The sequence below is a fragment of the Sceloporus occidentalis genome, unplaced genomic scaffold (genome assembly GCF_023333645.1).
Source record: "Sceloporus occidentalis isolate IW3139 unplaced genomic scaffold, rSceOcc1.0.p SCAF_199, whole genome shotgun sequence".
In the NCBI taxonomy this organism is placed as follows: domain Eukaryota; kingdom Metazoa; phylum Chordata; class Lepidosauria; order Squamata; family Phrynosomatidae; genus Sceloporus; species Sceloporus occidentalis.
The window spans coordinates 119,660-135,915 of record NW_028317179.1 but is presented as its reverse complement, the minus strand read 5'-3'; the positions used below and the strand labels follow the sequence as shown (position 1 = coordinate 135,915).

Below are 16,256 nucleotides of genomic sequence, written 5' to 3'. Positions count from 1 at the left end.
GTCCAAGGATTTGGGTGATAACAGGGGTCCTCATCACCCTCTATAGTGCTACTCCTATAATGATGTCCCCAACTGGCCCATTTAACACATTGGAGGAAGGTGCCGAGTTGGCATAGAGCCATAATTATTTATTTATTATTTACCTCTCCCTCTCCCCATACTGCTCCCTTAGATTGTAAGCTCACGAGCGGGACCCTCAAAAGCCCATCATTCCTGCATGGAACTTTGTGTAAACCTAACATAAGGCTGGGTTGCAAGCTCTTGGGCCAGGTTGATGTATCTGTCAATAAAAGCTAATAATAATAAAATAAATAATAATAATAATGGTTTGATCCATATCTCCTGGCATTGAAGATGTTCTTGTTTTATGACTATGTTTTAAGGACAGGTGTGTTAATGAAGTTACACTTTGATGTTTATTTGATAAAGCGTGTCCAGGCGATGAGGAATGTTGGCCAACTTTGGTTCAACCATCTGGATTGGATACAAAATATCTACTGCGGTTAAGTCTTTTGTGTAGGGGTCGCTGCGCTTAATATTATTAATTTATATTTAACAAAGCGTGATGACCAACACAGTAGAGCTTAATTTCAACCCCCGTGTGGAATATCTGTGTTCTCAGTCTGACAGTATACTGGGGAAAACCTCCCAGCATTCAATAAAGCAGATTTCACATGCGTGTCAAGGAAATATCGAAACCGAATTAGAACCATTCAGCATATTTAATCTGTTTTATTGGCTGTAAAAAGCTCAGACCTTACTCAACCCCTGGTCCTGTCATACGTTGAGGATCAGTGGAAGTGTGGTAGATGTAGCGGGTCAGGGTCACAGACATATCTTTTAGTGGAGGAGGGCGATTATATATATATATATATATATATATATATATATATAATGGTTAGGAGGTGGTGGTCAGGCAGAGAGAAGTGGGTGTTTGGTAATTGGGAAACAGAAGGACCAAGTCCATTTGGTGGCCATCATAGTGTTTGGTGAAGGTGGTCCACTGTGAGAAACCAAAGGTAGGAGCAAGGGGGGCAAAGGGATCGTCGATGGGTATATTGAAATCACATGTGGGGATGATGGAGGAAGTAGAAGAGCCATGCAGCAAAGTGACCAATAAAACAGGGGTGTAGGACCAAGAGAATGATAAATCATGGAGAGAAGGATAAAATGAGCTTTGACAAAGAGAGAATTGGCAGTAAATCCTAAATGGGTGGGTTGGAGAAGGATTCTAGAAGTCTATGTCAGAATTAGAAAGAGCAGCAGAAAAGATTGTGTCAGAACACTGAGCCAAGATTCACCGATAACAAGAAGGTTGAGGCGGTAAAAACCTGGGACTAGGGAGCAGATTAGTACACTCCTAGCCATGCACCCATAACCAAGATAGCTGGCAGCTATTGCAAGGGGATCAATGTGGGGGGACATCGCCTGGATGTCGCTATGTGTTTAGTAGCCCTTCTCATGTACTTATGGTGATAGCCCACGTGACAAGCCCAACCACAAAGTCAGTGCCCGTCATAAGAAACAATACCAAGTGCTATCCCTGCACCCAACCGTTGCCAGAATGGACAAAGCCCAAGCTGAACCAGGTGTTTGATGCCAACCTAGGGAGACGGCCACATTACCTCCTCCTCAATACTGCCCATTGTGTTGAATGTTGGTCTTGTGACTTTGTGTCAATTCTTAGTCGATGCTAATAAGTAACTAAACTTTAACTTTTTTTTTAAAACCCCCATCAACATTTTTAATTTGATTTACCTTTATATTTTGCGTGAGTGATCTCCTACCCGAGATCTTCTGGTTCTCTCCAACCTCTGCTTTCATGACCTGGAATCCTCCCGGAGCTCGGAACGCTGCAGCAAACACGTTACACGCAATGTAGCCTGCAACACCGTTTCCCTAAATATGGAGACCACGAAAAGCCATCCAACCTCCCATATTTTATTAAGTATTGAATGTGAAATTCCAAAAGGAATTGAAAATATTAAATTTCATATTAAAGTCCCTTGAAAATGTACCCAATAGGTTAAAAAAAAACACATTAAAATCTGTGTGTTTCTAGAGTTTACAGGAGCTTTAAAAATTACACTGGTTGATACTCCAACACTAAAGTGCATTAAATGGCATTTTAACAAAGATTTTTGTTCATATTTAATATTATATAATTTTCTGAACTATAAGAGAGATTACGCTATACTCATACTCATTCACGATTCTGCATGCGAATCCTGAAATTGCCACAACTGCAAAAAATTGACTTTCCTGCCAGGAAAAAGTTGTCCTTAACACGCCACATCCCATCACATGTCAGCTGGCCATGTCACAACCATCAGCTTGCAAAATTATGTAACACGCTTTCAAAAAAAGGATGGCTTTTTGAGATTGAGATTTTGGGGATATTATTGCTTCACTGGATGAGTAATAGAATTACATAAGATTACACAGCAGAAAAAGCGTAAAAAGCAAGTTTATGAAGTCCCAAAAATTTGAAATCCCACTTCATTAATCCTCAATAAATGAGATAAAATCCGTTACAATGTTGAAGGCTGAAATTGAGGAATTCCGTAGGTTATTAACATTTCAAAGAATCTTTATACTAGAACCATCAGCAAAGGTCCCATGTTAGTAAATCCCGCATTCTACGGGGTAACGCTTACCTAGCCTACAACCTGATCGAAACGTCTATATGACTCCTGTACGTAATATACTTATATTAATATAATTTATTGCATTGTAAGTGTGACAGCTTAATGAATAAAAAATAAACATGCAATGGCACGACAATGGTAAAATATGTACCTGAGAATTCCCCGGGTAGCGTATTTCCCCTCCCAATCAAAATATTTGCTCTCAGATATTTCTAGTCTGTCTCGCTTGTTACACTGGAGGGGTTGGGTGAGTTTCTAAGTACTTAGAGTACTGATATTTTTGGCTCTTCCCAGATAGCAAGGAAAAAGAAGCTCTCAGGTTAGAAGTTTGACTTTTCAGGGCGATACCGCCCACCGACATTAACATGTCCACTCACCAACATTAACGATACCGCCCACCAACATTTACATGTCCACTCACCGACATCAACGGGACCATCTACCAACGCCAACGATACCACCCACCGACATTAACATGACCACCCACCGACATCAACGGGGCCACCCACCAACCCCAAAGATACCGCCCACCGACATTAACATGACCACCCACCGACATCAACGATACCGCCCACCGACATTAACATGACCACCCACCGACATCAACGGGGCCACCCAACAATACCACCCACCGACATTAACATGAGCACCCACCGACATCATGGGACCGCCCACCAACGATAGCACCCACCGACGTTATCGTGACCACCCAGCGACATCAACAGGACCGCCCACCAATGCCGATGCTGTCCACTGACATCAATAGGACCACTCACCGACATCAGAGGAACCTCCTACCTGCATCTCGTAACAGGGGGGCTCTGGGTAGCCAGAGCCAGAAATTTCCCAGGTATGGAAGTATATGTGTCCTGTAAATAGCGGTCGATGTGGTCACCCTACAGGAAACAGCTTGACTTGCTGGGACTAAAATGGTTAAAAATCTACTCTAGATCATGTGCCGTTGCGCATTATGAGATATGATTAAATCTATCATGTTATTGTTAACAGACAAATACTTTCTCTCTAATAGTCAGTTTCATCTTTCCTTCAGACCTATAACTGTATCTAACTGGTGTTCTACGCTTAAAACGTGATGGTAGATCGAGGCAGGAAGTTATCACACACTTTTATCCAAACGCACCATTAAAAACCGTATGACACGCTTACGTCATGGCAAAACCCGAGGACGTTCAGTATGCAACACTTGGAGCATATAATCACATATGTCACATAAATCGTGTGATAGTCCATAAAACGTTCACATTCAGATGATTGTAAAGAAACTAATGAAGACGAAATGTTTTGCTTCTTTGCATATCCTGAATATTTACAGATATTATAATAAAATAAAATAATATTTACATATCCTGAATATTTACAGATTTATAATATAATCACACTTACATATTCTGAATATTTACAGATATTGTAATGTAATAATATCATAATAATATTTACATATCCTGAATACTTACAGGTATTATAATATAATATATCATAATATATTTACATATCCTGAATATTTACAGATATTATAATATAATACAATATTATATAACATCATAATATAATATTTACATATTCTGAATATTTACTGATATTATAATATAATAATATTAAGTAATATAATATTTACATATCTTGCGTATTTTGGCCCACACTGGACTTCTGAGGATGTTTAGAATGACTTGGTAAGAAAATTGTCCTCCCTTTCTGAGCAAAGTAGGGTGTTGTAATTGTATCATCAGCACCAAACTACGGGCACGTGAAATTATTTATAGCGTCTTTTGGAATTGGGCTTCTCTTCTCACAAACCCCTCATTCCTCAGATCTGCAGATTTGATAAATATGATTTGTAATTTGGTCAGAATTCTGCTGTTTTAAACATTCTTTTAACTCAAATAGGTAAGTACAATGTTATGTTTGGCACTACCCGTTATGCCCTGCAGAATATGATAGAGCTACATAAATCAATAAATATTGTTAGGATTATTATTAAAGGAAATGTCTAATCAGGGCCGGCCCAAGGCAAAATGCCGCCTGGGGCGAATTTTAAAAAAGACTCCCGCAGAGAAGAGAGAGAGGGGCGCCGAGCGGGTACTGACAGCTTGGTAAGCGAAAACCACTCGGCGCCCCTTTCTCTCTCTTTTGCTTTAAAAAAAAAAAAAAAAAAAAAAAAAAGGGCCTCCAAAAGTGCCGCCTGGAGCGGTTGCCCCACTCGGCTCCATTATCAGGCCTGCCCTGGGGGGAGCCTAGGGTTAGTGGTGTGATGGAGTGAGGGAGGTAGCATGTTTATATGTGTGTAAGTGTATGGTATTAGAGTGAGTTTGCCTGGTAATATGTGTGTTTGTGTAACAGGGGAGGAATACAAACCCTAAGAACACCCCTGGTTGTTTCATCCTTTACTGAACATAGAAGATGATGAATCCTAAATAAATCTTAAAAATATATATACATTACCACCAAGGGAAGGAATTGTTTGAGCTGCTAAAAAAAAAAAAAACATGAAGAGTTTTGGATATTTAGAATACAAACCCTTTTTGTGAATGTCACTAACTTTTGCCACACATTGTAGAAAAATAATCTGGGCCGCTCAGGCGTCTTCACCAGTATCAGTCATGTCTCCTCCTAGCCAGGGTGAAGAGTCCCCAAAGAGGTGCTTATATTATCCGAACCCCGCTATAGGTTCAGAATTTGTGTTATCTCTCTGAACTAAAACTTGGAGTGAATTGAGAAAGCAGGCTGATATTAGTTTTTATTTCTTAATATAGAGAAGCGTCTGTCTGTCCATTGGGTCTTAGTCTGTAACACACCGTAGATTATAAAAAAAAGTAACACAAAAACCTCCAAAATTCTATAGTTTAAAAGGTAGCAACTTATTAACTTATTACTACGGTACAAAATAGCACTTTTTTGTCTGACCTTTGGGTTAACAAACAGTTCGGTACAAATTGTGAACCAGAGGTTAGCATACGCTGGTTACGAATATTACGCACAGTTAGTTATTGAGTGCACAGTAAAGAAGCGAGTGTGAGCTGGGACAAAAATAGTTCAATAACCTGATCATAACAAATAAAGGGTCAAGGAAAGAGTTTGTACTATAGGACCCCATGATGACCAATATTCCATAAATAAAACCCCACGGAAATCCAGCAATACCCCATGCAGGGCTAGACTGCCGATGACTAAGTAGCCATGGCACTTTAGGCCAGCACCTGCCCAATGAAGTACATATGGCTGCTAGGGTGACCACATCGGCCGTGTTTTCCAGGACATATAACAGATTTTTACATATTATTGACCAGCCCAGATTAAATGCTGCCCTGCAGTATGTGGGATGTATAGACTTATGGATGGGAACCAATTAGTCAGTTATACTTCCTTCATACTGCAGGGCAGCACTTTATCTGGGCTGGTCAGCAATATGTAAAAATTATATGTGTCCTGGAAAAATTGGCTGCACATGCGTAGCCTTACATTTTGCTTTTAAGCTGTTGCAGCGCGTGGCACGCACATCCAGCCGGTGACCGCAAACTGCAGGACCTGATCTGCCGCTGGAGCGGTAAGCATGCAGCCCTAGCGGCCATCATTCTGGTGACCGGTCTGTGCCTGTCCATTGTGTATCTGGAGTTGTACATTTGCTTCATTTTAATGTAGCAGTGTGTTTGCACACACAAGGCCAAAGCATACCTGACACGTGTCCTGTGGCTTTTGGTGGCTCAATGGTCCCACCTATGAGCATGTCTGCTTCCAGGTTTGATCATGCCCCCCACCTCTAGCCACTCACCCCACCAAAGGTGTGCCAATGTGGACACCTGAAATGTTGGGGGGGATAGGCCAAAGTGCGTCATGCGATGTAAGAAGACACGTGTGAAGCATTGGCAAAGCATATTCAAAAGAACCCCACGGCCCTTCTCTTGGGTCATGCCTGCTCGCAGGATTGTGTTCCATCATGTGTGGGGTTTTTCCATCTCCAGCTATAAAAAAAAAAAAGTCATCACGAATCAAATCACCGCCTAATCATTTTTGAATATTCCTAAACCAAAAAGGTGGGTAAAAAGCCAACACACAGAAGAAACATTTTTTGGCAGCATATTCAAAATATATTTGACCGCAAAAACATTGGGCAGAAACGTGGTGTTTAAAAATAACATTCCTGCGTGGAGGAAAGTTTTGGGAATGCGAGCAAACATTTCAACCCCCTCTATTCTCTATTAGAACACACCGAATAGCTGCAAAGTCCTAAAGGCTCTTTATTATTACATGCTTTGTAACACATTGTCCATCGCATTGTAACGCGATCAGGTTATTGATTACATTCTGCTATTGATCCCGATCTAGAATTACCCCTGTGTTCTTATTATCTTTATATTACCGTAATTGCACTAGGGGGGGGGGGGAGCATAGAACGTGACGTTTAAGAAGAAATACATTGTATTGCTTTCTTTGAGCACCCTCTGCTGGTGAAGCATGAAACTGCACTTAGAAATACATACCACTGTAACTAGGATATAAGACTATATCAATCAGTAATGTAATTGGAATCAGCAGTAGCACTTCACTGGTTACTATGGTGATTGCCCAACATTCCTTAATCTGCACCATAATTGCACCTCTTTTGCCTTGGTAAACATGGCTTTAAATAATTGTAGTTGAAAAAGAGCAGGGCCCTCATCTCTCTCAAATATATATATATATATATATATATATATATATATATATATATATAATCTTGTGGAAAACTAACTTTTAATAAAATATATAGAATTGGAAAATGAGAAAAAAAAAACTAAATTGTAGGTGATGTGTGAAAATAAAGAAAAACTATCTAAAACCAAGTCTGGTCTTGACTGATAATTATCCACAATATAGGGGATGGGAAATTGTATATAAATCCTGTAGTTTGGGGTAGCCGTATTAGTCCAGTGTATAAGAATGCAAAAAACAGAATGTTGCAGAATGTTGTAATACCTTTTTTATTGGACTAACAGTATTTAAAATAATAGACGAGCTTTCGTGAGTCCTCCCTTTATCTACTGTACTGGTCAGTTTTAAACTGTTTTTCACTTGCTTGGTCAGAAATGCTTTTGACTCGATAAAGGGACGACTCCCGCAAGCTCGTCTATTATTTTAAATACAGTTAGTCCAATAAAAAAGGTATTACAACATTCTGTTTTTTTGCATATATATAAATCCTATAATAATAGCTAAATTAATCCAAAGCATGATTCTAATAGCCAGGGTGTGAGACAGAACAACGGAAGCAAGTAAGACAAGGACATAAGGCAATAACCAAATTACTAAAAAAAATATAAATGACAAAAAAAGTTTAGAAATACGATGCCGACAGCGTTTTAAACCATAGTCATATGGATATTTGTCATATTTTCTCACCGCCTCTCACATTAGTAAATATCTCTGATATCTCGGACCAAAACCGCGCAGCTGACGTTCATGTTATACCCAGCGCAAGGACCTGCCTGCCAGCAAAGATGCCAGGTTCAATGATGGCGTCCTGCCCATCCTGGCTTTACACTCTATGATGTAATTGCGCAGGCCGTCCTTATCCAATCAAAAAAAGTATTGTGCTCTGATTGGCGGGCTTCAGAATACATTGACCAATTGGAAACCGTAGCACGTTTTTCCGGAAGTTGCTGGTCGGATCGCGGGAGTTGTGTGTTGAGGGGTCGTGGTCGTGGTCGTTGTCAGCGCGCGGTGGGGACATGGTGGTCGGGAGCCAGCTGGAGAACGCCAACCCTCTGATTTACCGGCGGAGCGGGGACCGGCAGGTGACGGCTCGGGAGGAGGATGAAGACGTTCCCGACGGCATCGATGACAGGGAGATCTTTGATATCCTTACACGGCGTGTCTTTCACTGCATTATATGGGTTATAAGAAAATCGGCAAACAGTGCCCAGGAAGAGAGAGGGAAGGCAATACGGAAGCTTTACTTTACTGAGAGGGTGGTTGATAAGTGGAGCAGCCTCCCAGCAGAACTGGTAGAGAGTAATACAGTGAGGGGATTTGTGTGTCTGAACCCCTCTATACACATCCTTATGCCTGGTAGAGCTGTGGAAATCAGCGATGGCCTCCCACCCACCAAATATTCTGCGTGCTTCGGGGGGAAAAGAGGGATATGCGGGGTGGAAAGAGCGACGTGGGGCTTTGACTCCTAATAAATAGGGCATACCCTTCCTGAAAATGGACGCTTGGGAGGTATAGGCCAGCACGGGGTAGTTATCTGATCTTGATAATGATTGCTGTCACCGCGCATGAATAAACCCTTCTGAGTAAAGGCGCAGTCCCACTCATCGATACCATAACCCAGAGCGAGTGGCCTTTACTTAAAACTTTCTGACCTTAACGTATTACATCTGATCCGCTCGATAAACGACCCCGAGCACCCGCTCAGTCTGGAGGAGCTGAACGTCGTGGAGGAGACGCGAGTGAAGGTGCGCTGCTGGCTAACGCTGTGGTTCCACCGGGCGACCGTCCCACGGAGCGGGGGGCTGCTTAGCCGTTGATGAGTTTGTTCAGGTTTATTAAGTCCGGCGCTGCGAGTGCAGGCAGATCCGGGGTCTTTTTTCCTTGGTTACCACGCGCGCTTTGTTCTGTGTGATTACTCCCACTAATCCGATCCATCGTGTGCCGCAGGTAAACAATGGCGAGGGCACCGTGTCTGTGGAATTCACCCCCACCATTCCGCACTGCAGCATGGCCACGCTGATCGGCCTGTCTATCAAAGTGAAGCTTCTTCGCTCTCTGCCGGAAAGGTTTAAGGTGAGTGCGGGGGGCTGATGAATCCTAGTGCGGATGTCGGCCGGGCCCTCGGTACCGACTGGATCGGCTGCGTCTGGTGTTCTCGGTCCCTTTGAGCATAGGGACTGTACGAAGCACTGCGGGAGTCAATGGCGCTTTAGAAATACAATAAAATAACAGATGCTGGAAGTTATTGGGGCTGCAATACTACCTTGACTTGCAGGGGTTAAATAATTTGTATATCCCGTTGTACTGCGCTGCGGAATATGATGCGCCACCCCCTTGTTTCCGTCTCTGTGTATAAGAATGACTCGCCCTCTAGTCCACGTTTTTGTGTTACTTCCCGAATCCCTGCACCTGTGTTGTGTGATGACATCAGTGTGGAGCCGGTGTTGTGTGTTAGTTTTGTTAACCCTTTCCTGCTTCCCGTGTGTGTCGGTTTCTCCTCCCCTGTAAAGTGATGATATGAACTATACCCGGCCCCAATAAAGTGCCTTTCTTCCGCCCCACCAGTGTGTCGTGGGGTGACTGGTGGCTGTTTGAGAGACCCCCACCCCCCAGGACCATCTTTACCCCGAGAACCGGAGCGGCTCCCCATCTTAAAAGCAGCAACAATGGCCAGGGGCGGCCCATTAACCCCCTGGCTGCTGTTACGAATGTTGTTGTCCGGTACCCACGATCCCTGCAGGCAGGTTCCACGTTCTTCTGATGATTTCTAACTATTCTGTTCTGCAAACGTGGATCAAATGCTTCAGATCTTTTCATGGGATGTGAAATACGACGTGTAACCCTTTAACTTCCTCAGCTGAATGCCCTGATACTTTGTATGCAGAGTGACAAATAACCTCTTCTCAACGATATAATCTCACGTGGCGCTGTTTGCGCTCAATAGGAAAATGTTTGAAAAGCTGTCGGCGAGTTGGGTTCAGAATTTCCCCAAATTAAGTGAATTAAGGTAAAAAAAAAAAATAGAGCTGAGCGGGACACGGTTGGGGAGCCGCGCAGGAGCTGCGAATAATGGAGCATTTCTTCCATGCTAGCTAGTTCTACATTTGCGTTAAATACCCCGGATTGGACTATACATCATGCAGGGCTAGCAGAGCACTTCCTGCAGTACTGACCCCTACATAATGCAGAGGGAATAGGAGGAGGGCGAGTGTTGTAAAGTTGAGTTGTAGAGTTTATTTCAGTAAATCCACCTCTTTGGTCTTTTTCCTTTGGCACTAAAGTAAAAGTTCTCGTTGGGAAGAGGATTTTGGGACTCTTGGATATTAAGCGTCTCCGAGTTCCTCTCAATTCGTATTTTATAATCTGGAATCTGGTTTTCTTTATTTAAGGTGGACGTTCACATAACCCCCGGAACGCACACCTCTGAAAACGCAGGTAACGTTTCGTCTCTTTTATTCATGGTTCTGGGGAAGAAAAGGACTCTTTGTAGACCCAGCGGGTGATCTCTTCTCCCTGTAACAGAAATCTTCCCCTTTAACGCGTTGATTTCTGTGATCTTTTCCCTGTATGTTAATATGTAGACCTTTAAAAATCTGAGTGTCGGCGATTCGTCTTCCGCCAATCATCGTAATTACCAATTATAACTAAAAACAAATGACACTCCGCAGAAGTGATAATCCAGAAATATTTGAAACGCCTCGGGGTGTTAAAGCACAGAGCAGCTTCATGTTATGAATGTGTTTGGTGTCTGTGATCAAACCAATTGGTCCTCTAATCTCTCGCTTGGTCCTACAAGAAGTTGGAGAGACCAGGGGTGTCCAACCTGCGGGCCTCCAGCTGCTGCAGGACTACATCTCCCATAATGCTCTTTCAGCTAAGTGGCTGGCAGAGGAGTATGGGAGATGTAGTCCTGGTATGGGGGGCTTCACGCCGGTTGGATGTTCACCTGCTAACGGTTTCCTTTCTGTGCCCTGTGCAGTAAACAAGCAGCTGGCAGACAAGGAACGCGTGGCGGCTGCCCTGGAGAACTCGCATCTGCTGGAAGTCGTCAATCAGTGTTTGTCGGCGAGGCCTTAGACCCCCGGCTGCCGGACTGCTTATACCGGGGGTCCTCTGACCACCCATCTACAGGAATGAGCTGCTACAATTTAAATCCTGTGCATTGCTTCTGTATCCTAAAGAAGTGTGACCCCCGCTCCCTATCTGATAGCTATATAGTGAATCTTATTCATAAACTTGCCTGATCCCGGGCTGACCTCTCCCGCGGGGGGCCCTTCAGTCATGTTGGATGTATAGAGGGTGTGATTTATACCTTTAGAGAAGGCAGCAGCGACGTAGGAATAGCACTGGTTTGTCCTCACAATGTCTTAAACTCGCAGGGGTTGGCCCTTTGTAATTGTGAAGTCGGTGAGATGAAACTGCAGCTCTCCTGCCAGCTCCCTGTTTGGTGAATACAAACAATTCGAAGAATGGTACAGCGCAGCATACACTGCAGGGTTCAGCTTTACCGAACGTCCGCCTTGTCCATGATGGGGGTCCCTAAACTATTTTGCGTGTATTCACAATAAAAAAGTGCTCTGCCCTGTGAGCTGAATACAGTAGAGGCATTTCTCGGTGGTTGCTTCTCTGTATCGTTATTATTGGGGGTTATTTATTGTGTATAGTGCCGTCATATTCCACAACTTTTACCAAAGTTTTTGAGGCGATCGGGGGGGGGGGCGTCGAACACTTGTGTGCTGCGTTAGCAATTCGGACCTGCTGTACGAGAGGTGGGTCTGTCTCTGAGGTCCCCCTATAATACATTCTAATAAGAACAGCGTCCGCGGCGTGCGTCACGAGCTAAAGTCTTAGCCAAGAAAGGAAGGGAAGATCGGTACTGTCTGCATCTACGTGGGGGTCGTCGTTATTCACTAAAGGGAGAGTTGTGGTTTCAGCTCCTATATGTTTTGAAGGTCTGGCACCAGAGAGCTTCTACTGCAAGATGTGCTTGGATGGCCCTATATAATGTATAGGTGTATTTACCAAGTTCTCATTAAATTATACATCATACAGGGCTAGCTTAGCCCTGCTTACTGCTGACATCTGCCATCGTTGGTCCTTCATGAATAGTGAAGGGAGGGAGATGTAGCCACAGCTCTCCTTTTAATGAATAAACCCTATGCTGATGCGCTTTCCCTGTTTAGGAAACTCTTCTCTCTGAATGTCTGGAAGCGCCATCATTACTCGTAACGATATGGAATGACATCATGGTGACGTAACTAGGTGTTCCTGCTCTTTGCCGAATGTGACAGATCAGACTTTGGAGACGTGGCTGGGTATCCACAACAGAATTTGATGGCAGGTCGGCCCTATCCGGCCCCCGTCTAGTCCCCCATTTCTCCTGCTGTGACGGCTTTAACCTCAATCAGTCGTTAGTCCCGTCTTAGATGCCTATCCCATGCGTGTTTGAATTCCATCTCTGATGGAAGGCTTTTCCACCTATCCACCACCCTCTCGGTAAATAAAACCTTGCTTCCATTACTTATATTTATCACCTGCATGTTGAAATCCCTGACCGCATTAATCTTCATTCCGTCTGCAGTAAGATGGTGAACAGATCCACATGCGATCAAAACCTCACGATAAATCATAGAACAAAAACCCACAGTAGGAGGAATGTCACGCCGGCTTTGGAGCTTTTAATGACATCATATCCCAGGATTCTGGGTGCGGGGACTGATGATGCGTCTCTCCGGCCCATCGGTTTGCACAGCCTGGGTTGGCTAGGGGGTATCAAGAGGCTGCGCTTGTCTTGGGGGGCCCCTGCCTGGTGCCGGTGATTCCAGAAAAGGAGCCCTTCCTGTATGATTTTGGAAGGCTTTTTATTCCTAGTATCAGATTTAAAAAAAAATTTCAGAAATATTGCGCTGTTTTTTTTTTTTTAAACCAGTTCTAGTTTTTGCCCCGTAATATAATGATTTCGCTCTGTTATCTGACCCCCATACTAGACAACCCCCCCCGACTCCTTATCATACTGCCTGTGGGGAAAAATAGAATGACTCAGTCACATGACGGACAACAATGGTGGCCTCCAGGTCTGCATGTCTGGCTTTTGTCAATGCTGGCTGACATTACTGTATACAACACCGGGGGTTATATTACCGTATACAGTGCTGGGGGGTTATATTACCGTATACAACACTGGGGGTTATATTACTGTATACAGCGCTGGGGGGTTATATTACTGTATACAGCGCTGGAGGTTATATTACTGTATACAACACCTGAGGTTATATTACCATATACAGCGCTGGGGTTATATTACTGTATACAGCGCTGGGGGTTATATTACTGTATACAGCGCTGGGGGTTATATTACTGTATACAGCACTGGGGGTTATTACTGTATACAGTGCTGGGGGTTGTTACTGTATACAGCGCTGGGGGGTTATATTACTGTATACAGCGCTGGGGGTTGTTACTGTATACAGTGCTGGGGGGTTATATTACTATATACAGCGCTGGGGGGTTATATTACTGTATACAGCACTGGGGGTTGTTACTGTATACAGCGCTGGGGGTTATATTACTGTATACAGCGCTGGGGGTTATATTACTGTAAACAGCGCTGGGGGTTATATTACTGTATACAGTGCTGGGGGTTATATTACTGTATACAGCGCTGGGGGTTATTTTACTGTATACAGTGCTGGGGGTTATATTACTGTATACAGCGCTGGGGGTTATATTACTGTATACAGTGCTGGGGGTTATATTACTGTATACAGCGCTGGGGGGTTATATTACTGTATACAGCGCTGGGGTTATATTACTGTATACAGTGCTGGGGGTTATATTACTGTATACAGCGCTGGGGGGTTATATTACTGTATACAGCGCTGGGGTTATATTACTGTATACAGTGCTGGGGGTTATATTACTGTATACAGCGCTGGGGTTATATTACTGTATACAGCGCTGGGGGCGTTATATTACTGTATACAGTGCTGGGGGTTATATTACTGTATACAGCGCTGGGGGTTATATTACTGTATACAGCGCTGGGGTTATATTACTGTATACAGTGCTGGGGGTTATATTACTGTATACAGCGCTGGGGGTTATATTACTGTATACAGCGCTGGGGGTTATATTACTGTATACAGTGCTTGGGTTAATGCTCAAGGGAAAAACATTCTTTTACATGCGAGTTGTAGAGTTGTGTCACACTTGTATATGTTGTATACGTTCTATAGGTTTGTATCGTATGTACATGTGATAAACAACACATTCCGTCCAGATCCGATTTCTTTACCCGTATCGCGTGCCGCGGCATAAAAGATGGTAATCGGTGTCTATTGTTCTATTCTATAGCAAAAGGATTGTCTGCGTGACACAGTAACCGGCTTCATTATCGCCCACAACGGATGAGGAAATATTTTGGTCGTCTTTGTTCCGGATCCGCACGCTAAACTTCTTAGGCCTGTCAGGGGCCACACATCTCATGGGGTATTAAAATGCCAGCCCTCCCTAAGGATTTGTAAGCACTCCCCCCCCCCCCTTCCATCTATACCCATAATAATAATTAATAATTATAAAGCCTGTATATGTATATTTATTTACATATATTTGTTCAGTCCCTGGGTTATCTCTCTACCTCTCTGCATTTCTCACCTCCAGACCTATTATTTACGACCCCCCCCCCCCTTATACCATCACTTGTTTTAAGTTGTAACCTCTATCATGTTGATCAGTATTGCTTCAGACCTGATAAAGGGAGGATAACTCTCGAAAGCTTGTCTTTTTAATATTATGTTAGTCCAATAAAAAAGGTATCACCGCATACTCTGCAATACTCTGTTATTTGACATCGTGTCTACTGGACTAATACGGCTTCACCTACATTATCTATAGTTATATATCTATCTACAGATATACATACATTTTGGCTGGGTCTACGCTATATGCCTGGAAGACTTCAGTGGTCCCTGTCTTTGGAGGGGGTCCTAAGGGACGTAGCATTCCTTTAGGATTTGGCTAGAGAAGGAAGGGGCTGCACTTCCCCATGTAGAGAGTGCAGCTCCAGAATATGAAGACTGGGGGTCCGCTGTGGCCCCCACTACTACTTTAATCAAAAAAATTTTTTTAGACTGATCCTTATGGGTTCCGCTGACATCCATGTAAAGCAAACAGGTTTGGCTTCTGCTTAAAGCTGAACCCCTTTATTGAGTGAAGGCATCGGCGGAGTGTTATACGCACCGGGTGTAACGTAACCCCGGCCGGATCATTTCATTCCTCGGGGCACAGCCTCCTCCCGACCTCCCAAACGAATCCTCCTCACCTGTGTGACCCAGACAGTCCTAAGAAACTCAGGGATGCTCGCACTTGTCAGGATCCCAATTTACAAACTACATGGGACAGACAACCTAAAAGAAAGTATTTAGTGTATAAATGTAATGAATAATGTATAATGTATAACTCAGGCACATTTGTGTTTTAAAACATCCGTAATAAAAATATTAATGCATGGATTAACCCTTTCCTCTCCCTTATGCCTTTTTTTAATATATTGGGGTTTTTACCTGGGGGGGGGGTGGACAGTGGATTCTGAAATTAACTTTAAAGAGACTAAAATGTGATATAGCGTCCGGCGAAAGACAAAAGATTATTCTGCCAGTATTCTCTTTTATTTCCCGGTCAGGCATTTACTGAGGAATGCACACAATTATTTTTATCATTGGCAATTATGAAAATTCCATATTTTAGTAAATCGTACTTTGAACAATGGAAGGAATAACCTATTAAATATCTGTCAAAGTGATTTCGTGTGTGTGGATTATGTGAATCTCATAAGGCCGTGGCAAGTGTAAAGTGGTTTTTATTTTTTATTATTTTTATTAATCTACATTGTGATCTGTTGTC

At 43.2% G+C, this 16,256-nt stretch overlaps 1 protein-coding gene across 1 annotated transcript; it reads left to right on the top strand.

Moving 5' to 3' along the window:
• The first annotated feature begins 8,371 nt into the window (after positions 1-8,371).
• CIAO2B (cytosolic iron-sulfur assembly component 2B) lies at positions 8,372-11,432 on the top strand. Its single transcript, XM_089502262.1, has 5 exons — positions 8,372-8,498; positions 9,021-9,100; positions 9,303-9,428; positions 10,745-10,790; positions 11,335-11,432. Exons 1-5 carry the CDS (start codon positions 8,372-8,374, stop codon positions 11,430-11,432), a joined length of 477 nt encoding a protein of 158 aa, XP_089358388.1.
• The last annotated feature ends 4,824 nt before the right edge of the window (positions 11,433-16,256 follow it).

What these genes read in the sequence shown, in the direction of transcription:
- CIAO2B (XM_089502262.1), top strand. Translation starts at nt 8,372, where the DNA reads ATGGTGGTCGGGAGCCAGCTGGAGAACGCCAACCCTCTGATTTACCGG. An exon ending in CGATGACAGGGAGATCTTTG is followed by an intron (nt 8,499 to 9,020) that starts ATATCCTTACAC and finishes TTAACGTATTAC; the next exon opens with ATCTGATCCGCTCGATAAAC. An exon ending in CTCTGCCGGAAAGGTTTAAG is followed by an intron (nt 9,429 to 10,744) that starts GTGAGTGCGGGG and finishes TCTTTATTTAAG; the next exon opens with GTGGACGTTCACATAACCCC.